At 41.3% G+C, this 24,796-nt stretch overlaps 1 protein-coding gene across 3 annotated transcripts in view; it reads left to right on the forward strand.

Moving 5' to 3' along the window:
- NXPH1 (neurexophilin 1) overlaps positions 1-24,796 on the forward strand; it is a 216,691-nt gene that overhangs the window by 150,829 nt on the left and 41,066 nt on the right. The window contains exon 1 of one of the 3 annotated variants that reach the window (XM_078377151.1): positions 13,350-15,375. The exons of the other annotated variants lie outside the window; for them this stretch is intronic. Coding sequence (XP_078233277.1) covers positions 15,148-15,375 — 228 coding nt within the window. The 5' untranslated portion in view covers positions 13,350-15,147. Of the gene's footprint in view, positions 1-13,349; positions 15,376-24,796 lie in introns of those variants that run through there. 3 annotated transcript variants of the gene reach the window in all.

The following is a 24,796-nucleotide window of genomic DNA, read 5'->3' on the forward strand; positions in this document are numbered from 1 at the left end:
AGCACACTGTCCACACTGGCATATAGTTATGGTATATGATTCCCTGATATCACTGTTTGGCATGGGGAAAAAAAGACCTTGCTTGCTTGTGTTTCTACTTAAAATGATCTATCTTTTCCCTGTATGAGCTGACCCGTATCTTTCTGGCACAGGCTAGGACATGCAGTCTTTTTGGGAGGATTAGCTCTTTGTTTTGCCTTCACAGATGTGTACCAAGAGTTCAAATAGAAGACACTGAAGATAAGGACTTTTTAAGCACCGGCTGAATCACACCAGGTTTCACAATATGGACAGGCCCTAAGTAAGAGTCCCCCCATTGCTTTCAATGGGTGCTGCACTTAAACAATATCAGGAGCGTGCAACACACATCCTGCGCTAGCAAGGGCAAAACATTGGCTGAAATCCTGTTCTGCAGCTATGTGTGCATACAGCGAGGCTGAGGAAGCAGTAGGATATATTGCAGCACCCATTGAAAGCATTATTTATTTGCATTTGCGAAGGCTTTCATGACCGGGATCTAATGGTTGTTGTGGGTTTTTCGGGCTCTTTGGCCTTGTTCTGAAGGTTGTTCTTCCTAACGTTTCACCAGTCTCTGTGGCCAGCATCTTCAGAGGACAGGAGTAGCACTGTCTGTGCTCAAAACATGGCCAAAGAGCCCGAAAAACCCACAACAACCATTAGATCCTGGCCGTGAAAGCCTTTGCAAATACTTCTGAGTGCTTTATACCTAGAAAACCTTGGAAAGAGTCACCATAAGTTTGACTTGACTGAATGGCATGTTGCTGTTGTTGTTAACTAATCAGAGATTGGCAACACCTAGATTTCTATGGTTCTATATTTCATCACATCTTCTTTGTGATGCTTAACTGCAATAACCTCAAGCTCTCTGTCTCTTCCCTTTGTAAAATGTAGTGTACTTCTCCCTTGTCGTTAACTGTTCCAGATAATGATGTCTCTTCCTGGCCTTGTTTCCTCTAATCATTAGAATCCTGGCATCTGAGCCTAACAGGGCTGGACATTTTCTTCATTTGTTGTCTTGCATGGTAATTTCCTATGAAGTAACTGAAACATTTAGCATCCAAAAGGGATATGAGAAGGAGGGTGCCTACCATTTTACTCTTTTTAGTACGCTAATTTGTGAACACCAATTGAACAGTATTTTTGTCTTCTTCACAAGCATTGTTAAACTGGGGAATGGAGTATCCAACACGAGAACAAATGGCCAGCCACAGTCCCAAAGGAAGCATCTCTAAATCATTGGTGTAGTGTCAAATGTTGAATGTTTGTCAAGTTAGCATTGGTTCTCCTTTGAGGTCTTTGTGACTCACATGGGTAGGATTCTGTGCCTGTGCAGAAGACAGTTCAAGCAATTTTGGCAGTAGCACCATCCGTACTACACATACACCTGCACACCAATATTGTAGTTGATTGTAGTCCAAAAGTACTTCTTCCAGACTAATTGTATTTAGAATAATTTACTGTTAAATGTTGAATGTTTGCAGAAAGCTTTGTCTTTGTTTTGTTTTTATTTTTTTTGTCTACTAAATTCCACCTGGACAGGCCAAGGGAGAATAGGGAGATGTATGCAGAAAGTGGTGACAAACTGTGGTTAAACCCTACAATGATGGCAGTTATTTCATTGTGTTGGTTGAGTACTGCTGCTTCCCACACAAATGACTCGTTGTGATGAAGGAACTAGGCCATTCATTTTATGGGCAGCCAAGGAGACCATGTTATTTTAAACTGCTTTTGAATGGTGCTGCTGAAGTTCATTTAATTAATTAATTAATTAAAACATTTAAATGCTACCTTGCTCCTAAAAGCAGATCCAGGTTAATATAGAGCACAATATTACTATGAACATTGTGTGTGTATGTGTTAATTGCAATTCCATCTGGTTTATTCCAGTGACATCCGCCCAGCAGTAGAAGCTGCAATTAGTTGCACAAGTTCCCTTGTGAAATCAAAAGTTCTTAACAGAAGGAAACAGTTCCAGACACTTTGCTAACACTGTTTGGATCAAGGGTTGTGCGAGGCACGGCACTGCAGAGAAAATACAGCATATACATAAAACTTCATGAAAGTGTAGTGGGAATGAATGGAGGGTTAGCATATTCTCAGGGAGATTACCTGAGTTTGAGAATAGGAGTGTAGCCACACACATACTTCCAATGATCTCTACTCTTATCAGACAATAGGCAAACAGTAGTCTCCATGCCATGACAAAACTGCTCAGTCTTTGCTCATCAGATTCAAAAAGTTGCTTGAATTGTGTGTGTGGAATACCAGCTGCATAAGCAAGCTAAAATAAAGGCATGAAAATCCCCCAGATTTGAAAAATACTGGCCAAAATACTGTTGGTTAGTATTGTAAATAGAGATGGAGACATTCGTATTTGTAAACAAATTTGAACATCCCCATCTCAGCTGTACCTAAAGCGGGTCTGGCCCTTGAAACGGGCCCATCCATTCATGCATCCTGGTGCCACCAGCATCCCACTCTTTCCACCAATCTCAACAGTAGCTCCTTCATCTCCCTGCTAGGTTACCCACTCAGCAGCCATGCGGGAGACTTGTTCGGCCAGCCAAGCAGGGAGATGGAGAAGCTACTTCCATGATTGGCAGAAAGAGCAGGACACTGGTGGTGCTGGGACACATGAGTGGACTGGCCAGTTCTGGGGGTTGGACCTGCATTAGATGATCTGAGACCTTAGGCATCCTTCAGTCTTGAGAGACTGCTCAGTATCGAGGACTTGGAACAGCGTCTAGTGTAGCTGAAAAGGCCAATTCAAGAGTGACAATCCCTTCCACACTGAAGACAAATACAATCTGTCCCCTGTCCAGCTCCCTGATTTTGCTGCTTCCAGGACTGCCTCTTTGCCTCGGCCTGCTGGACAAGGGTCTCTTCAAATTGGGAGAGGCCGTGATGCACTGCCTGCTTCCAGGCTGAACGCTCAGATGTCAAGGTTTCCCATCTGCTGAGGTCCATTCCTAAGGCCTTCAGATCCTGCTTGCAGATATCCTTGTATCACAGCTGTGGTCTCCTTCTGGGGTGATTTCCCTGCACTAATTCTTCATACAGGAGATCTTTTGGAATCCGACCATCAGCCATTCTCACAACATGCCCAAGCCAATGTAGATCTGGGACCTAATTGTTCTACATTTCTAATTGTAAATCATGCTAATATAGGCCTATTGAATTAATGCAGATATAGTGAGTCAATTCCTCCATAGGTTCATTTGATTTGAATTGGAATACTCTAATTGCAACCTACTTTAAGCATTGTAAATCATAACTGGAGTAAGCCCATTTGAATCAATGGAACTTGTGGAGGAATCAACTAAATTCCTACTAAATTCCTATTGATTCAGTTGGCCTAATCTAGTGTGGTTTACTATGCTAAGCAACTGGATTTTGGCTATTGTCTGGAATAATTAAAAGCATATGTACAGTGGAAGCAGTGGGTAGAAATGTAGCATTGTTGTTTTTTCTACCCCTGTGCCATGCGTCATGTGGCATAGAACAGCTCTGGCAAAACACTATTGCTCACTGGGAGTAGCATATTGATATCTTCCCCATTCGTCAGCTAATCCTTGAATGCCACCCTCAATGGCTAGGCAAGGATAAAAGTTAAGCTATCTGAAAGAAAGCACAGCTGTCTTGTGGTACTGCACAGTGTGATGCTGCCTGATTGGAGCTTCATCGCCATGAATATTCAAAAACAACACATGGTTTGCTTTTAATGATGAGAAAATATGAAGGACTTTTTGTGTGTGTGCCAATATTGGCATTATCAGTTGGCCTGACTTTTTCTAAAAGGAACTATATCTCAATGTTAAAAGATTACTACCGTATTCTGTTTCTTATATTAACTCATATCTAAAAGAAAAAGAAGCCAAAAGAAGGTTTTCGTTCTGAAGACAACAATCATGACTATACAACCTTAGTGTTGATAATGCAGAAATTGAAATAGATAGGATTTTGCATACCTTAGTTCAACTGTCAATCCAGATGGAGGCTGCATCCAAGAAATCAGAAGACTGAGTCTTGGAAGTGCAGCAACAAAGGAATTAGAGGAGAAAATAAAGTGTAAGGATGTCTCATTTGAGACCAAGATCAAGACCATTCACATTCTTGTACAGTATTTCCAATCACGATGTATGGGTGTGAAAACTAGACTGTTACGAAAGTTGACAGGAAAAAAAAATTGATGATTTAAAATGTGATTCTGGAACAGAACTGTAACTTGATGGCCCATAACAACAACTGAAAAAAAAAGCCTGTAGCTCAGAGGTCAGAGCCATGATTTGCAGGCTGAGTTCTAGGTTCAGTCCCTTGTATCATGCTTAGAGATGGGGATATTTGTAAATGAATATGAACAGCCCCTTTCCAGTTGGACCTAATGAGGGTCCAGCCCCAGGACTGGCCTGTCCACTCACGCATCTGAGTGCCATGAAGGTCCCGCTCTTCCTGCGAGTTGCGCCAGGAACTCTGCCTGTCTCCCAGCTCAGCTGGCCACTCTGTAGCCGTGTGGGGAGATTCGTCCTCCAGTCCCCTGCTTGGAGTGGCCAACTGAGCAGGGAGACAGCAGAGCTCCTGGCACAATTGGTGGGAAGACCAGGACCTCCATGGCACCAGGGCACGTGAGTGATGGGCCAGTCCTGGGGGCCTGTCCCTCAGTAGGTCCAGCTGGGATGGGGCATTTGTATTCATTTACAAATACGAATATCTCCATCTCTAATTATGATTGCAAGGCATTTTGTTAGGGACAGGAGTTTTGGATTTTTTTGGACTACAAATGCTATAATTCTCCATTATAGGAGTTCTACAAACCTTACAAGCACCTTACAAACTCCTTAGTGTGATATGTACACCCATGAGACAGGCCTAAAATAAGAGGCAGTAAGGCTCAACTAAGCCAAGCTTCCTGCTCCCACCCTTATTCTGACTGGGAGCTTTTTTCTTGGGAAGGAAGCTCGGACAGAGCGTCGCCTACCTAAGCCTCATAGCTTCCTAATTTAGGTCTTTTTTCCAGGTGCAGCACATTGAGATGCTTCTTAGGAGGCTGCAAGGTAACTGGAACTCCCAGAATGGAGATTTAGTGGTATTTGTAGTCCAGAAAATCTGAAAATCCTATGGCTAAATTTTGTTGCATGAGGCAAAGATCAAGAAGGTACTGTATAACAATTTCCCCCCATTTTATTACTGATGATGGAATGATGATGGAATGAGGGCACCAGTCCAGTTAAGGGGGACAGAATAGATTGTATGTCTCGGGCCATGATCACATCAACGAAATGTTTTCCAGTTCTCCTCCTGTGGTTTTGCAATTTAAATTTGCAGTCACATGGCCCTTAGCAAATAATTTACCCCACAAGCATGCTAACTGCGGATCATTTCTTGCTTGACCAGAAACTTCTGCTTTTTTTGTTGTGGATTTTTTTTTAAGTTGCATTGCTGTATGTGTGAATGATCTTATCACAACTTTTTTGAACTTCTGTGGCATTTGTGTCAATGCATGTCCTTCTGTGGCATTTGTGTCAATGTGTCAGTTAACGTCTGTCTCAACAAGCTTTAGGCGCTTATTGAATTGGAAGGAAATGGCTCAGTAACTCAAAAACACATTAGGATGGGCAACCTGGAAATAAAACAACATGTGACCACAAAACACAACAGAAACATGATTAAAAGTTGCGTAACCATAGGGGGACATTTTGCTGGTGTGACCATGGTGTTACATACTGCTCTGTCTTCCAAAATACAGCAGAGGGAAATGGTCAGGAAATGTAGAAGGAATAGTCAAGGATCTTGCAGTGTGTTTTCCTTCATTGGGAATCTGCCATCTGACAGGTGCTTCACTGGATCTAATGGTGGGGCTGGCTCTACCTGCTCTAGGAACATAGAAAACGGACTGAGTCAAACCACTGGTCCATCTGCCAACTCTGAAAACAGTGGCACATCATGTTTTTAGGCAGGATTCTTTCTTAATCTTATGTGGATACAATAGTGGAATGATCTTGGGACTTTCTCAATTCAAAGCAGATGGTGTACCATTGAACTATGGCCCTTCTCCCAGTCTCCAGAAATTTCCAGGTCAGTTTTTGAAAGACTCATGTCAAAATGCCGGAGAACCACTGTCAGTCGATCTTGACAGGATTGAGCCAGATTGAACAGTGGTTTGACTCAGTATGGGGCGGCTTCCTACATCCCTATATTGGGGATGGTATAGAGCAAATTCCGATTAGGAGAGTGTAAGTTTGAAGTTTTGCATCGGAACCTTGTAAAGCCATTTTTAGATAATAGAAATCTGCTGGTAGTTGGGTTTGAGAGCAATGCATGGAACTATCATGAGAGTATTGGACTGGATCACAAGAATCCTAAGTTCCAGTTCTTGCTTTGCTGTGAAGCTGCTGAGCTGCCTTTGCTTAATATGCATTCTTTCATTTTCAGCCACCAAGCGAACTTTTTCCAAGAAAAAGAAAAACAAAGGACATTTCTAAGAAAGGCCATCTATGGCTCCCCAGATGTTTTTAATGGCCTACAGCTCCTATCAGCCTTACCCAACATAATCAATGATGATATATGGGAATTGTAGGCCAAACATCTGGAGGATCACAGTTGCCCATCCCTACAAACAAAATGGTCACCTTGAGCTCTTTGGAAGAAAGATAGAACTGTAACAAATTTTAAAATAAAGGTAGTGTGGTGAAAAAATTAACATCAAATATGTATTTCAGACATTATCATTTTTGAATTCTTTCAAAAGACAGACTAAAACAACTAGCAAGACCATGGAATTAAGCTAAAGACCTGGTAGTGTCAAATACGTCACTCAGAGAGGTCTGTCTGCTGTAAAAGCAAGAATGGCTAATGTTTTTCTAATGAAAGAGAATCCTGTGTGGTGTGCATTTTATGTGATGCGTTCTGAAAGCGTTTTGCATATATTCCCAGGCTTTTCATTTCAGTTCTGCTTCACCTTTAACCAGAAGCATGTGCTGTTTTCAAGTTGGATCTCTAATTCAGTGAGAGAGCCAGTTTATTGGCTTTTCAGTTGAGATGCTTTTGCAGATTCATGCCCAGATTGTTGGTATTTTTGTGAACAGCATGTGACTCTTCAGCATTAAGAGACTGACCCTGTATTTACTGCATGAGCTCCACACGGAGTATATGTGGCTGTCTTCCACCCAAAAAAGTGACAGGAACCTATTTGCAATTGATTTACAGTGGTGCAGTGTCTGTGAATTGAGACAATGAATCTTGCCAAGAAAAAAAATAAATTCAGGAGCTGGTGCAGAATGAATATCCAAAGCAATTTTCTTATCTTCAGAGACTTGGAAAAAGCAAATGTTCAATACAAGGGGACCTGCTATTGTGGAAACAAGCCAAAGGTTCTAAACCAAAATAATGATAAAGAACCATGTATACCATTATTTCAGGCCTTTTACTGATTCTTTACACTTGTTCTCACCTAATTCTTACCTAATTATGACAGGTGAGGAGAAGTCTGCTGTGACAATCACACACAATAAACACTTGCAGAATCCCCTATTCTACTGATGGGTCATTTATAATGTAAAGTTGGGTGCACAGTGACTGTGCTGAGGAGCTCAAAACATTAATGTAGAGTAAGACCCAGTTAGTTAGAATTCCACCTCCCTCAAAGCCCGCAGATTTGCTTACTCAAGAAACTAGGTTTATTGACAAACCCAACCATTATAGAATTAAAGGAAGGAAAATGGAAAGCTGACAAGCTGTGTCTTAGTTTTCACTCAAGACTGAAGTTAACATGTTAATATTTTCTGATTTAGGAATAATTCAAGGTCAACAAGTGGCAGGACGTGTCTGGATTTGTCCTCAGCAGTACACATGCAGGATAAGGGGCTATACCCAAGGTTGCTCCCTGAAATGTTCTCTCTTAAAAATGGTGTTGTTTCAGAAGACTGCATTTGTATAGGTTCAACAGTTTAATATAATGCATCCCTAGGTCTCCATGACAGTCTGTAGTAGTGAAATATCCCTTATGGCAGTGGTCCCCAACCTTGGGCCTCCAGATGTTCTTGGACTACAACTCCCAGAAGCCTTCAGCACCCCCTCTGCTGGCCAGGATTTCTGGGAGTTGAAGTCCAAGAACATCTGGAGGCCCAAGGTTGGGGACCCACTACCTCATGGCACAAAATAGTCAATTTCCTCTTCTACTGAGAAATGTTCACATAGAAAGGTGTGGTTCTGGGACCCCCTCCAAGGCTATATTGATGCCATCAGACTTCTACAGTTTCCCTTTTTCCTAGGAAAAAAGGATAATTGCACCTCCTGAAATTCTCCAGGGGTGGCGACTCATCTTTTAAATAAGTCATAGACTCCTTGAACTGTTTAACTTTAAAATACAAAATAAAAATCCCCAACCCACTTTTCAGACTTCTAACCATTTCTGGTTGGTGTGTGTGTTTGTTTTATGTTTTTTAAAAAATCAACAGGGAAGGCCTTTGTCTCATCCCCATCAACCTCACAGGTGTGTTTGGTGAGGACAGGGGAGACAGTCTTCTCTGTTGGGACTCTCGGACTGTGGAACCCCCTCCCTTGGGGGGCCAGGTCGGCCCTGCCAATAGCCAGAGGCCTTTCTCTTCAGGCAGACTTTTTTCTTTAGTGACCTTCTGCTTATGGGGAGTGTGCTTTAGAAATGGGGCTGTTATTAACTGTTTTTAAGTACTGTACTAGCTTTAATAGGATATTGGTTTAGTATCTATTTTTAAATATCACAATCATTTATTGTACTTTTTAGCTTTTGGTATTGTGTGTTTTAATATTGTAAGCCACCTTGGGTTCTCAGGGGAAGAAAGGTGGGGTACAAATAAAAATAATGAATGAATGAATGAGTTTTGGCAGTATAGAGGATCTCAGAGTAGAATATTGCTCTTGAGATCTTCTGAAGTCATCTACCCTGACACCTACGCTTTTATCTTATGAAAACAGTGGAAGACGGATACAGATTGAGGACTAACGTAATACAGTATACGAATTTTCTACAAGCATGGGATGGCATGCAACAAGCCCAGGTTTTCTGTTGTGTAATATCATAACACCGCCAGTACTAAACACCTGTACTCATGCTGCTGAAGATATTTGAGTACCTTTAGTCATGGAAACACTGTCCTTAGGGATCTTAACTTAATTCAGCCATCTATGGCCTTTAACATCATTGGAGCTCTGTCGGTCATGTTAGGATTAGAAAGTCTATCAGAATCACACATATATGAGGCCAGGAAAGGACAGGAAAATATTGTGTATGATTGTGGTGCCTGGTGATTGTGATAGTGACTTGCCTTTATGCTTGTCACAGTGCAGTTTCCAAGATACTGTAGATTTCTCTTCTTTTTTTGAGAATAAATAAGAAACAGCTGTGTTCTCAGATACCATTATGTGGTAACTGTTGGTAGATACTGACTTTCTAAATGGCAGTCTGTGTTAAGAATGTCTTTTATCCCTTTTATACATTTAAGACCTTACCAGTACTCATTTGCCAAACAAAACCTGGTGGTTTCATCTCTCAAGATACACAAAAACACTGTCTAGCTAGGATATGAAAAGCTCCCATCATAACATGCCAGATATGCCTTATAAAATTGTTGTTGGTCAGCCTTTCCAAATTAAACCATGATTGTTTTCATATTATACTAGTTTGACCTCCTGCTTGCTAAATTTCTGCAATGTAAATAAAAATGACAGTGAAGATACCCACTTTTTCCTTTTCATCTACATGAGGGTTATGGATAATATGTTGTTTGGGCCAGTTTGTGAAGGAGTCACATTCCATTGCCAGAGGCTCCATCTGCAGGCAAAAGTGGTAAGGGACAATCACCTTTTAATCCTGCAATGCCCTGTGAATCATAAAAACATGTTGCAGAGGATGGTGAAAAACCTGGCACAGGTCTGTGACATCACAGAGGGCTGCAGGGGAAAAAAAAGCAGCTTTGGACTGCAGAGTCTTTCAGAAAGAAAATATGTTCAAGTAGAGGATGGTCCTCTGTCAAGTAGGTCACACAGCCACTCTACTTACCACAAACATGTTGACAATGGAGAGATAAAGATGTTCTGTGGTCTAGTTAAAACTGTGCAAATGTTGTCAGTACCATACCAGTTGAGAAGTGTCTGAAATATTTGTGTTCTATTGCTAAACACCTCTCTTTTTTGCCTTTCTGGGAAATGGATCAGATTGTTTCGTTAGCCAAATCCAGCCTTTTTGTCTGACAAGTAGCAAAAGTGTACTTCTCCATCTGTCTAGTCCATCACTGCACTGAACATCCACACATTGGCATAACAGAATGTAGTTAAACCTCTAGATCAGTGGTCCTCAACCTTGGGCCTCCAGATGTTCTTGGACTTCAACTCCCAGAAATCCTGGCCAGGAGAGGTGGTGGTGAAGGCTTCTGGGAGTTGTAGCCCAAGAACATCTGGAGGCCCAAGGCTGGGGACCACCACTGCTCTAGATGAAATCCTAGAATTGATCTGGGTCTACATGTGTTGGACACAGGAACATGTTCCTATAAGAATATTATATCTTTTTAAAAAACAGCAACAATTATTTGGCACCAAAAGTAAGAAAACCACATCAGTTGGATGCAGTTGAGGGTACATGAACATGTGTCCTAAACAGCAGGATTTTCAAGTGGCTAGAATTCCCATGACATCTCGCTTGATGCTTTCTTTTATGTCTTGGCCAGTATCCTCCTTGAGTTGTCCCACCCAGAACCAGAAACAGATTTTTCTGTGTGATTGAGTGTGACTGTGCAAATGCAGCTATGTATCTGTGTGCATATTGCGTTTGGCACAGTAATTTTCAGCTTTGTTTTTCACCTTAAAAATGGACTATAAGATGACTAATTCGCCGACTGAACAAAATTCATACCATTATTACTGTCAGCCTTATCTGCCAGTTGTAAAATAATGATATGATTCAGCACAGTAAAACTGGAAGTAACAAAGGGGCTTGGTCTACGTAATTTGATCTAACAACTGCCTTGGGCTATAATTATTAGGTAAAGAGAGAGAATGAAATAGCCATTGAAAGCAAACAGAAAGATGCAACACTGATTCAAATAGGTAACTTTAATTAAATCAGAAATGCATACAGACCAACGAAAATCAACACTGCCCACATGAATATTCAGCTCCCCCATCAATGCTTGTAATAAAACTATTATAACAAAGTACAACAGGAATTCAAATCAGACAATATGGAGAAATACTTCAAATAAGGTGTGCCTCTGGGAAGTGACGTAAACAACTATAACGAAAGAAAGAGAACTGTGATGAATCAATATAAAGGGATAATTTAATGTTTCATAGTAGAATCTGTGTATAACACTGTCAGTGAGTTTAATAACTGTTTATCGTTTCTATAGTATTTATAACACAAAATGCTTTACTATTCAGAAATCAGCAGTTACCACAGCTATTGTTAGGTATTCATTTTCTAATTTTGGGACAAAACAACTTGTTGAAGGCCATGAATGTATCATTTAGGATTTGTATACAGTTGTTTTAATTCAAAGCATCATCCTCTTTGTGTTGTCTCTCCTTGGATCTGACATTCATAGAAACCACCTCATGTCAATTAGCTCCAGCCCATGTCCTCCGTATGTTAATGGCTGGTTATGCTGGAGAACATCCTCTGTATGACATTTAGAACCTATGTTTTTCAGGAAACACGTGGAGAATCTCCTGTTTGTGTTTCTAATTCAAATGAACCATCCTTCCCCTTTAAAAACTGACCTGTACTTTTTTGACACAGGGCTGGGGGATGCAATCGTTTGGGGACGATTCATTGAGATACAAAATAGCTCTTTGTTCTTCCTTTGTGGATGGTACTTGAGTTAAAATAGTTTGCAGTGCAGATAAGGACCTTTTAAGCACTAGTTGGATTGCATCATATTTCACCATGTGGTGAAATTGACTTAATGTGAAGGTGTTACACTGGCTGGAAAGCATACTACCAAGACTACAATATGCAAACAAGTTTTGGGGAGGGAGGGGTCACTAAAAAGAGAATTAAAATATCACATGGTTTGACTAACAGATCTTGTTAATCTAATTGCTCCATTCATATACCTGTATATGTTTTTAAGGAACTAAATGTGGGACAGGAAGCAACAGTTAGAACTGGACATGGAACAACTGATTAGTTCAAAATTGGGAAAGGAGTACGACAAGGCTGTATATTGTCCCCCTGCTTATTTAACTTATATGCAGAATACATCATGCGAAAGGCTGGATTGGAGGAATCCCAAACCGGAATTAAGACTGCCAGAAGAAATATCAACAACCTCCAATATACAGATGATACCACTCTGATGGCAGAAACTGAGGAGGAACTAAAGAACCTCTTAATGAAGGTGAAATAGGAGAGCGCAAAAAATGGTCTGAAGCTCAACATCAAAAAAACTAAGATCATGGCCGCTGATCCCATAGCCTCCTGGCAAATAGAAGGGGAAGATATGGAGGCAGTGACAGATTTTACTTTCTTGGACTCCATGATCACTGCAGATGGTGACAGCAGCCAAAAATTAAAAGATACCTGCTTCTTGGGAGGAGCAATGACAAAACTCGACAGCATCTTAAAAAGCAGAGACATCACCTTGCCAACAAAAGTCCAAATGGTCAAAGCTATGGTTTTTCTTGTAGTGATATATGGAAGCGAGAGCTGGACCATAAAGAAAGCTGACCACCGAAGAGTTGATGCTTTTGAATTGTGGTGCTGGAGGAGGCTCTTGAGAGTCTCCTGGACTGCAAGGAGAACAAACCTATTCATTCTGAAGGAAATCAACCCCAAGTGCTCACCGGAAGGACAGATCCTGAAGCTGAGGCTCCAATACTTTGGCCATCTCATGAGAAGAGAAGACTCCCTGGAAAAGACCCTGATGTTGGGAAAGTGTGAGGGCAAGAGGAGAAAGGAACAACAGAGGACGAGATGGTTGGACAGTGTCATCGAAGATACCAAGATGAATTTGACCCAACTCCAGGAGGCAGTGGAAACAGGAGGGCCTGGCATGTTCTGGTCCATGGGGTCACGAAAAGTCGGACATGACTAGATGACTAAACAACAACAAAAGTAGCTCCTTTTGTTAATTTTGAAGAATAGGAAGTTTAAGTGCTATTTACTGTATAAAAAACAAAGTTGTCATAGCACTAACTATGACTATAAGAGGCATGAGTTATACTTAATTACATCTTAAAAATAAGATGCCTTCAAGCTGTGAGGGAAACAAGATGCTGTAATGGGAAGAATTCCCAGATAAACGTTAAGATAGACAGTATATAGCGGTTCCTTTTTAAAAAAATGGATACTTTTAAACTTGTTCCAGTGTTGAAGACACTAGCTGCTTCTGTATAAAATTCAGAATTAAAATAAGGCAATAGGGAGGAATGGGACCAGCATCTTTATTAAGAAGCACTCACTGTTATTTAGTAGATGCTTCAGCTTGCATTGCTACCACAGTCACTATGAGTATATGTGGCTGAATTTCCTTCTTGCTTACGTTTTAAAAGTTGTAATGAAGCCCAGAATGAAACTCAAACAGCTCGTGAACTCTTTATTGGAAGCTAAAGCTCTATTCAAGTGGGTTGACATTTTACAGCTTCGCTTTTACGTCTCCCTCACCTAAAATGAAGGCTGTTGATGCATATATTTTGTGTACTGGAACAGGTCATGTCCCTTCCTGTCACAGTCCACCTTGTTTTGTGATTGCACACCCTTGGCTGCATTAGAGAGATATGGCCACTTGTGCATATAGAAACATGGCTGAAATGAACCGTGAGACGCCATGCTTTATAGGACAGCACATTCTGAACTTTCCTCCTCCCCTCTGTGAGCAAATAAGTCAAAAGTCTCATTTAAATGGAGCAGAACTTTAAATCTTTTCTCTCCTGAATGTGTAAATGCTACTTGTTTCATTTATTCACACCTGTCTCACAAGAGTTTCCTTCATTGTTGTCAGGCCCTCACCCCTTGTAGTCAAAGTGAATGAATACATCATAGAATTCATCCTCATAATCTCTTAATATCAGTGTTGTTGCCTCAATTTTCTGCACTCGTTTAAATTAACCTTCATGCTGGCTCAGGAGGTCATTTCCTGACAAGCTGGAACACTGCTGCAGGTGAAAGAGCAAGACTGTGTTAAGGCAGAGATTGAAATTGATACTGATATGAAACAGATTGAAATGGAGAGTGCAGAAGTGATTAAAATAGAGATAAATCCAGACCCCCCCCACCCAGTCGCTTAACCCACCCACCCCACCCACACCCTCCGAGGGAGGGTAAGAATGAGTGTAGATGTTGCCAGTATGAAGCCTTCTTTTCAATTCCATATGATATTGTGTGGCAACAGTCCACCCGTCTGAGGTGCAGATTGTGCTTGGTTCACTTTTTAAGCAAACAAAGCTTATTCATAACTTCCCGGACTGATACGATTCCTAGAAAAAGAAAACCAGGGTGTTTCAGTGGGAGTGTTTGGCAGGGATTCCTATTTCTAGTCCTCAGTGAGCCTCCTCAGGTGACCTTGATAGGCTTACCTTGCAGGACTGTAGTAAAAATAAAATGGGGAAGGAATACATTGTACACTGCCTTCACCTCTTTGGAGGAACATAGGCAATATATAAATTAGTATATATAATAATAATAATCCTCATGTGCCATCAAATCAATTCTGACTTGTGGCAATCTTTTTCCAGTGTTTTTTAGGTAGAGAATACTCAGTAGTGGTTCATCATCTTCTCCTTCTGGGAGCACCCTGGGACTGTGTAGCTTGCCCAAGGCCACACTGGCTGGCTCTACTCACAAGGAGGCACAGTGCAATCTTGGGAACTCCCAATATCTGGCTCCACAGCCAGATACCTAAAGCACTGAGCTATCCAGCCAGCTAGTGCCTATGATAGAAAGCTGAAATAAAATAAAATAAGATCTAATATTAAACCAGGACCTTAACCTTGGGCTGTAACAGGGAGAATAAATTTAAACGTTCACGTCTTTTGGATTCAGCTCTATAAGGGCCGACCAGCAGATTTTGATGCTTTCTGGAGAGATTGTATATTCCTGATCTGGATCAAAGCCCTGGGCTGGTATTGTGCCAAAGAATTCTTTCTCCTTCTCAGACAATGCTACCCCTGTGTCCTCATGGGTGCTGTTTGCATTCTGCAGCTCTTTCAAAGGCAATTACAGCTAAGGGGAATTTTTGGCAGGCAACCAGAGTGGGCCCTCGGTCTGGACCAAGAGCAAGGCAGCTGAGCAATGCTCCCAGTGGCTTGCTTTTCCTTCAGAATAATAGTGGCAGTGTCTCTCTTACTGGAGAAGAAGGTACGAGAAAGCAATTGAGCCGGGTTACCGTAAGTTCATGATCCATAGAGAGAAGTGTTGTCATTTCCCCAGGGGTCTCTTTGGTGATAACCTATGCAGTTTGATGTCAAGTATTTAGTGATTCTGCAACATAAGGCATGCTTTGTGTGTCTGTGAACTGTGCATAGATTTTGAGACAAATCTGATGATGTTTCTAGACAATTGCAAGGGGAAGTAACAGCAGTTCAGCTAAATATTACCTGGAGAAGGGGTGGGAACTTTTTGATGGAAGCTTTTGCACAAGGGGGGGCCCTTCTTCTGGTGAAATCTGCCAGGAATAGAACAACAATGAGGGGTTGATCCCCTATCTTACACAGAAACAGTTTACCATACTCCTTTGCACACATATGCTCTCTTGCACATTTACACTGGGCAGTGCAAGGAAAAGAGAGCAGTGCTGAGGAAGAGTGGCCACGTGTCGAACAAAGGACAGTCCTCTATTTGAAGAGTTAGTTGCAAGTCTGAAAAGGAGAGCCTTTGCTACACATGATACCTTTCCAAATGACCTGGAACCCTGATTTTGGAGGGTCCTCAAAAAATCTCAAAGCCTGGGTGTTTCTGGGGAAGCAAAGTAGTTCCCTGCCTCTGGCGCCCTAACTTTGCAATCTTCAGACAGTCTAATACCCCGATCATCTTTTTGGCCCTACACTGTTTTGTAATGGTGTGTGCTATGCCAGTGAATTTTGCTAACATGCCACTATTCAGCCTTCCCCCTCAGCAAAAATCCTTTGGATGCTCTTGCCTCCATTCTTAGCAGAGCTTTTCTCCTTCAGATTGTTGCTTTCCATGACAACAAAGGGGATTGGCCCAGCATTCCTCCCTTCCTCAGCTCAGAAGAGGTGGAGAGAATGAAAAAGGAGGAGAATTGCAGTGGATGGTAGATACTTATTAAATATTTTTGGTGGGGAGAGTGACTTTTAGTAGCACCATTTTGCTGGCGTACAGGATAGCACAGAAGAGGTTGCAAAAGAGACATTAGGACCTATATGTTGGTCCATGTAAGGTGTTCTACTTCCCATAATTTAGATCGGAGCACTGGAGTTTATACCTATTTGGATGACTGATGCTGCAAAGTCCAATAAGCTGAAATCCAAATATATCAGCTTTGCTGAACACTGGATCATGTTGAAATGAATCAGTGCTAGAAAGAAAATTGTAAGCACCATAGCAACGAATAGTCCATGAAGAAGGATACTATGGTAATTTATTGACAGGCGCTCTAGACATTAATTTAATGATTTACCTCAGTATTCACAATAGAAGATGTGGGACAGATGCTGGAAACAGACAGATATTTCCCTTGAGAGAAAGAAGAATTATTGGGGGAAATCGGGATCATGCTAGAACAGATGATCAGGATATTAGATTGTGTGAAGATTAGCAAAACTCCAGGGCCAGATGGGATCCATACTGAAATTGTGAATAGGGAATGTGATAGGAGATATGTAGAGCTATCTAGGTTGGTGGGCTCTTGAAAAGCTGTTTTAAAGAACCAGAAGAAGCATTTAAATATTTGGAAGAAGTTGTTGGGACTATGTTTATAGACCTTATTTCTGTAGTAAAGAAAAGATAGTAAGTGCTTGCCAGGCCCTTGCAAAAAAACATAATTTAATTAAGGTCAAGATAGATGTTATAATTGTTTGAAGAAAGCAAACTCAAAACTGATTATATGGAAGACAGTCATAATTAGATAATTAGTACAGTCTATAAATGGTAGCTTCCAAAATAATTGCTACTACTGATGACAGCATCAGCCTTATGTGATATAAATTACATCAACAGGATTTCAGTTAATATAACTGTATCATCACTAGAATAATGTCTACATTGGCCTTACATTATGTTTTTCAGTGTGCTGTCTTCAGATGATGATGATGGCAACAATGATAACAATGAGGATAATTTAGTGGCCCCAAATCACTGGAACAAGCTTTCATAGGGTTTGGGGGTTTATCAAGCATCTTCTTTGCTGGTCTTCTGAAGGCCCCATCTTTGTTGTTGGCTTTTCTTTGAACTGTATTTTTGGGCAGGTGGCTTCCATTGTAATTTGTAGTATTTGTGGCCTGACTTAACGTTTTTGCATCATTGACATGCAGTTTTTATTTTTATGTGACTTTGACAGGGCCTAACCCATAAAGGGTTAAAAAGTCAAATATGATTTTAAACGATCATGCAACATTATTATTATCATATAATGCAGTGTTTGTAGCCTCCAGCTCTCCTCTAGTCCCTTCTTTTTATTGGAAAAAAGGTGAATTGCTGCTTTGGGGGTCCCCTGGGAATAGCAATTCGCCGGTTAAGTAACTAATAGGACACCCCTCCCCACCACAAAACGTTTAATCCTTCATCCAAATGACCACTTCTGAAAACCTAGAAATAGACTCTAGCCATTGCTGTTTTGGAGGTGTGTGGCTACTTGGGGGCATTGGGGACCATCCCAGTAGTTCCTCCACTCATTTGAAATTCATTTCTAGATCCACTCAAGTTGCCCCTGTCTGATATTAAGATATCTGGAGCTTTCTATTGTGAATAATTTACCACCTTGAGGAACAGATGGTCTGAATTTTCTCAGAAGAGATATGGTAGGTGAGAAAAGGAGGAAGGTTCTAGCAAGCAACAAGAGAGAAATAAGTGTAGTGGTCAAAAAGATTGTCTCACAAGGTGGTGAACATGGCTTTCTTTCAGATTTTAAATTAGAAATCCTTGTCATTATCAAATAGGTCTTGCTAGGTCTCCTCCTGAGTCTGCAGATATTCCATATTAGAACACTACACATGGGGTTCAGAGAGTACAACAATAGGGGGTGGCGGGTGGAATTGATGTCATCCTGGCAAATGCAGAACATTTGGAACGCTTGCTTACAGTACCGCTTGAGAATGCCTGTGCAGTTTTAGGCACAGGATAGAGAAAGAAACCTTGCAATAAAAGAAGAATCACTTGCAAGTGACTATTTTGTGTTGTCATATGGTTCCACACTCGGAAAACTGATTATGGGATTTGTGGAATCAGCATAGTGACTGTTGGCATTTTCTGTGGTAACATGAGATGAAGGAGCACATGCTCCAAGCAACAGGCAAAGGGTAATAAATCAAACAATGGAGACCTAGGGAGGGAGGGAGGGACGGAGAGACAGAGAGAGGATGCAATGTAGTTCACTGTTCTACAGCTTCAGAAACTCATGCCAGAAAATTGCTTAGCTGGGTAATTTAGAAGGAAGACATGAGGAGTGAAACAAAAGTTCTCATGAAAAAGTCTGTTACAGAAGTTTAATTAGGATCTTGTGAAGATGCTAGAGCTTGGCTTAGGCCTTCCCTCTCATCATAATGCTGAAGAGCAATAAAAGGAGCACTCGGTTTATGTTGAGTTAAATGAAAGTATTCGGTAGCAGCCACAGAACATTGTTCAAATGATGCATAAAATAGCCAAAAGTCCAGCTTGGAAAATCTGGCATTCTTTCTGTCACCTGGAAACCTATGGTTCATTATGTTTTATTACATTAGAGGGGAGAAAATCTTGGTAAAAATATATATATAAAAAGGCCCTGTTTAGTAATCCTATTACAGATAAGTAATTCCTTATAAAATGTATATAAAATGTGTTGTCTAATAATTTTATAAAGGAAATATGATGTACTGTAGCCATAAAACTGATGCTTATAATTAGTATGCAGATTCTCACCCGTTGTCAGAAAGTAATGGGAGTACATTGAGATTCAGGAAGACATTGTGGAATTGCAAAATACCAAACAAAGCAGCAGGGCAAAAGCTCTGTTTTTGTAAATATTCTAAACATGTTGAAACCACTATGATGGAACCTGGATATGAAAAATATTAAGGGATCAGAAAAGATTCCCTTTTCAGGAAGTCCATTTAATGCGTTCAAAAATGGTTGCATTGGGGAGGATTGATTGATTGATTGATTGATTGATTGATTGAGCTTATATGCCACCCATTTAGACATAGTCTACTCTGGGCGGCTCACAAAATGTTGAATAAAAACAATTAATATCAAATAACAATTTACATTTACACTAAACAAAGTAGATAAAGATAGAGAAAAAGAGAAAGTTACATAGTGCCCAGAGGGAAAGCCTGTCTATATAATCAGGTCTTGAGCTGGTTTTTGAAAGTGCCCAGCAAGGGGGCCAAACGAATCTCGGGGGGGGGGGAGCTTATTCCAGAGCCTGGGAGCCATTGCTGAGAAGGCCTGGTGTCTTGTTTTTTCTTTCCGGGCCTCCCTCGGCGTTAGGCTCCTCAGTCGCCTCTCTGGCTAGATCAGGTGATATGAATAGATCTAGGTGGGAGGAGGCATTCCACCAAGTATTGAGATTTGAAACTGTTTAGGGCTTTATAAGTGATCATTAGAACTTTGAAATCAACGCGGAATCAAATGGGCAGCCAATGCAATGCGGCCAGAGTGGGAGTAATATGTTGATGTTTCCTCACCCCACTAAGAAGTCTGGCCGCTGCATTCTGCACCATTTGGAGTTTCTGCATTAATCTCAAAGGTAACTCCATGTAGACTGCATTGCAGTGGTCTAATCTCGAGATTACGAGTGCATGGACCAAGGTGGTGAGCGCACCAACGTCAAAAAAGAGACGCGGCCGGGCAATCTGATGGAGAACTACTAGAGCATTGCTCCCAGATGCTACTCTTCCAAATTTCCCCTTTCTGCCTTTTTTTCCTCTTCATTGCCCTTTGTTTCCAATTATTTGCTTACTACGGCAAACTTGGTTTCCAAGAAGGGGTTATTGGGAGGAAACTAACTACACACAGTGGCCAAAATCCTGTTCCTCTATGTGGCAATTCACAGTAGAGCATGTGCATTGAATCAGGGGGGATTTGGTAAGTCAACTCCTCCGTAAATTCAGTTGATTTAAATAGCTGTACAGTAGTTCAATTGTGACTTAGTTTAGTATAATAAGGCACAGTCTGAGGAGGTTCATCTACTCACCAAATCCCCATGCATTCAGTGAGTCTATTCTACTGTGATTGACTACATATGTAACAAGATTTTGGCCCATGTGATAATCACTTCTGACCTGCTGCTTTTCCATTCCAAATTTTGTCTTTTTCTTTTTTTAAGTATCCAATATATGTTACATGTTCTTGCATAATATATGTGGTTAGCTCCTCCATGAATAAGGTTTAATTTCATTGTATAGCCCTACTGTCCTTCAAATTTTAGTCCATCCCTCCCCACTTTATCAGGTGGAAGATGCATGAACCACACGCAGAAGATCAGCCCACCATACACTGTGATAGCCATTTCCCAACACCATCTCTTTCCTATCTCCAACACTAACCACTGGCTCTCAAATCATAAAGTCAGACATATTATGTTAAAGGAGGTATGGGCAACCACCAGAAATCTAAGGGCCCCATGTGTCCATTTGTGCACCTTGGATGGTTGCACCTTCTCCTACAACTTTGACCTTCAAATTTTAGCCTTACAAACATGAGCTTATTTATTTATATTTTTCACCTGAAAAAATTCCTTGTACCTTGTAGCAGATAAAAAAAGTTGCTTTAATTACATAAAATAAACTGGTATTTTAGGAGATGCTGGGGCCCCTTTAAAAAGCAAAATTGCTCCCAAACAATATAAAGGGACATTTTGTTCCCATTTTTATGTTTTATGTTGGGAGGCATATAGGAGTCTGAAACACCCCCAAGTGGTAGTGGTGGGTACACATGTGTACACTACAGGGACAAAACTCATTCTGGGGCAATTTGCCAACCAAGATATGTTCAAATGCAGCTTCACAGGTGTAATCCCAGATCTGGAATGTGTACGGTACCTGTCTTGTGACATCTTACGCTGTTCCCTCCACTCCGTATTCACTGCTCTGCACTGGAGAGCTGGAAGTATTTATAGTATAACATGTATTCTATTTCGCCAGTTGTTTTCATCATCAGCACAAGCCACATTGCTTTCATGCCAGAAATAATATTGTAGGTGTTGGCTGATGTACAACAAGGAAAAAAGACCATTTAATTTGCGGATCTCAATTTGCACAGCTAGCGGGAGGGAAGATCTTGTTTTGATTTGCAGACAGAGAGAAGAGCTGACATAAACACACTGATGAGGAATAGGAAATGCCAGAATGCTTCCTATTTGTACAGTCAATTTGCTAACCAGAACATCCTCGTTGTTTCCTTGTCAAGTATTGTGGTATTTCCTCTGGAAAACGACTCTCCCTCCTGCACTTTTCTAAGTGTAATTTTTCTTTTAGTCTTCTCTTTAAATGTGTTTTTCAGCTTTCCTGTTACTGTGTCCAAGTGAAAAATGACCCTTTCTCAATGATGTGATATTGGCAAAGAAACTGGAGCGTTTATCTACAGATAGCAAGAAGCCATTTCAGAGAGATTTTCTATTTCTTAATCTCATATAGATTTACAGTGTATTGTCTACTCAATGAGAGAGATCTAATTGAGGACCCCAGTTCATAGCAGTGTGTTTATTATTGGGGGATCAGATAATCACTTAATTAGATTATTTTTATGATTTATTTTTAATACACAAGGACTTCTTTTATTGCACTCTGTGCTGTCTTCTGCTGGTGTTTAACTTATAAATCAAGGAGCAAAAAACAGAAGGCAATCATCATGGGGAGATGTTGCTTATATAATCAGCTTCCAAATTGCTAATTTACACAATAAGTTTTATTGGGATAAGAGTCCTGATTTGTTTATGTGTTAAGAGCTGAAGGAGGTTAGTTAGAACAGTGGGAGATCTCATGTAGCGAGTTTGATGAATTTTCATGTTCACGCCAGAGGAGTATGTGGAATATTAGAGCTATCCAAAGACATTCTGGTACCTGAAGCACTGGACAAGACTTGTCCTCCCCATTTCTCATGCAGAAGCCACATGGACTGGCAAGGGAATCTTATTTCAATACTAGTGGAACAATACTTCTCTTCATAAGAACTAAGGCAGCAGCGTTCCCCTGGGAGAGATTGCATGACATACGGAGCTCTGTCCTTCAACTGATATAGCTGGGAAGTTCCTTGTGATGCAGTGGTTAAACTGCTGTACTGCAGCCAAAACTGTGGTCATGACCCAGAGAAACAAGGGCAGATAGGCAGATATATATATATATCTATGGTAGATAGATAACTAAATAAATAAATAAATAGAGAGAGAGAACATATGTATAGTATATACAGTATCTATCTATCTATCTATCTATCTATCTATCTATCTATCTATCTATCTATCTATCTATCTATCTATCTATCTGCCTGCCTGCCTGCCTGCCTGCCTGCCTGCCTGCCTGCCTGCCTGCCTGCCTGCCTGCCTGCCTGCCTGCCTGCCTGCCTGCCTGCCTGCCTGCCTGCCTGCCTGCCTGTCTGTCTGTCTGAGAGATGCTTTCCATAGGCTTTCCAAAAGTTTAGGATAAGCTTAAATTTTACTTACCGGGGGGGGGGGGAGTCAAAGCACCAATGACTGGGTCATGTTACTTCCCATGTAAGCATTGCCATTTGGACCTGTTGAAAGAATTAGCCTGCATTTGTACATTTATGCTGGGACCATTTCTCACACTACTGTCATTTTTAGTCATCCTGGTTGTGAGTACAAACAGATGGTTTAACTGTACTAAACAGCAGCCATATTTTCTCCTCTAAATGAGCTGGATTGAGTTTAGAGGAATTCCATGGTAATGTGACAGTGAAGTCTGGGGTTAATGACTGCTTGCAAATAAATAAATGATAGCAGACCATAATAGTGACTCAACGTTTGTACACTGATTCTGTTGCTGTTGCATCTTAGCAAACTCACTACAACGTCTAGTGGTTGAATTTATCCACCTCTAATTGGAGGGTCTTAGTATATGACACTTACTGGCCTTCTTCAGTTCATGGGCACTTAACATATGGGCAATATGACAGTGGAACCAATTACTTCGGGAGGTGGTGAGTGCTCCAACACTTGAGGCATTCAAGGCAAACTTAGACAACCACCTGGCAGATGTCCTTTGATTTGTATTCCTGCATCGAGCAGGGGGATGGCCTTGATGGACTTATCCAAGTTGACTATTCTATGATTCTTTGTAAGGGACTATATCCTGGCCCCATAACCACATTGCTGTGATCTTTATCCCTGCTATTCTTGTCTCTTACTGGTTCTCCCTTATGATCTTTACAACCTGCACTTTCAGCTGTGTAGTTTCCTCAACAACCCAGAGAAGCAAGGGCAGATATAGTCAATTCCACCTTCAGATCTGTGCCAAAGTCTTGGAGGTCATAAGTGTGAAGTCCAGTAGGTATTAATTTGAGAGAGGGGAAAATTCAGGGATGGAAAGGATACTTGGCAAAGTCCTGATTCTCAATTATTTCTGCTGACTAGACACCTCAATGAGAACATCTAAGATTCCTGAGACTCCTTGCCTCCAACTAATAGCTGTGGGCATTACTGACTGATTTATATCCAAATATTTATCATACAAATCAGGCTTTTTGGCTTTCTGAAAGTATTTGCAGATGTTTGTATACAGTGGTGCCCCGCATAGCGAGGTTAATCCGTTCCGGATTAACCGTCGCTATGGGGAAACATCGCTATATGGAACGGAAAAAACCCCTTGGAACGCATTAAACTTGGTTTAATGCATTCCATTGGGGCCCAAAACTCACCGTTCTGCGATGTTTCCCCATCCGGCCGCCATTTTCGCGCCCTCAGTAAGCGAGGGCAGGGTGCGAAAACGCTGCACGCAGCCATTTTGGGTGTCCGGCGGCCATTTTGGAACCGCGACCAGCTGTTTTTAAAAAATTGCTATGCGAAAATCGGTAAGCGAAATGCTTACCGATCGTCGCAGAGCGATTTTTGGCCATAGAAAGCATCGGTATGCGATTGCATTAGCGATCCCAAAAAACGGATCGCTATGCGAATTCGTCGTTAAACGGTGTGCTCGTTATGCAAGGCACCACTGTATTTCTGATCAGGAGAAAGCAAGCAAGTAAGCAAGCAAACAACACAGAACTGCTGGACAGCTCCGTGGTTTAGGTCTATGGCTGAAGAGCAGAAATTGGGAGTTCAGTTCCCCACTGTGTTTCTTTGTCAGGTGCTAGGCATAATCTACACCAACGTACCCTCTAATGTTCAGGGCCACTGGGTGGGGCGCTGGCTGTTGCTCACACAGCTCTGCCCATATGCATGTGCAACTCTGCCCCCTGCGCACTGCATTCCATTGCAACTATAACCTAATGTGATTGCTGCATGGAGGAGGAAGACAGTTGTGTGGAGAGAAACAAAGTCATGTGCACATGCACACCCAGCTTAGCAGGAACCTGTCTGGATTCCAATGAGACTTGTCCAAATTAGAGTTCTTGTGGTGCTACAATTGGTTCCAGAGCTGTTTCCAAGTTTTTCTATGAGCAAAGGGTTACAGAAGTTATCATGCAACTTCCTGC

This window comes from Pogona vitticeps, chromosome 6 (genome assembly GCF_051106095.1).
Source record: "Pogona vitticeps strain Pit_001003342236 chromosome 6, PviZW2.1, whole genome shotgun sequence".
NCBI classification, from domain to species: Eukaryota; Metazoa; Chordata; class Lepidosauria; order Squamata; family Agamidae; genus Pogona; species Pogona vitticeps.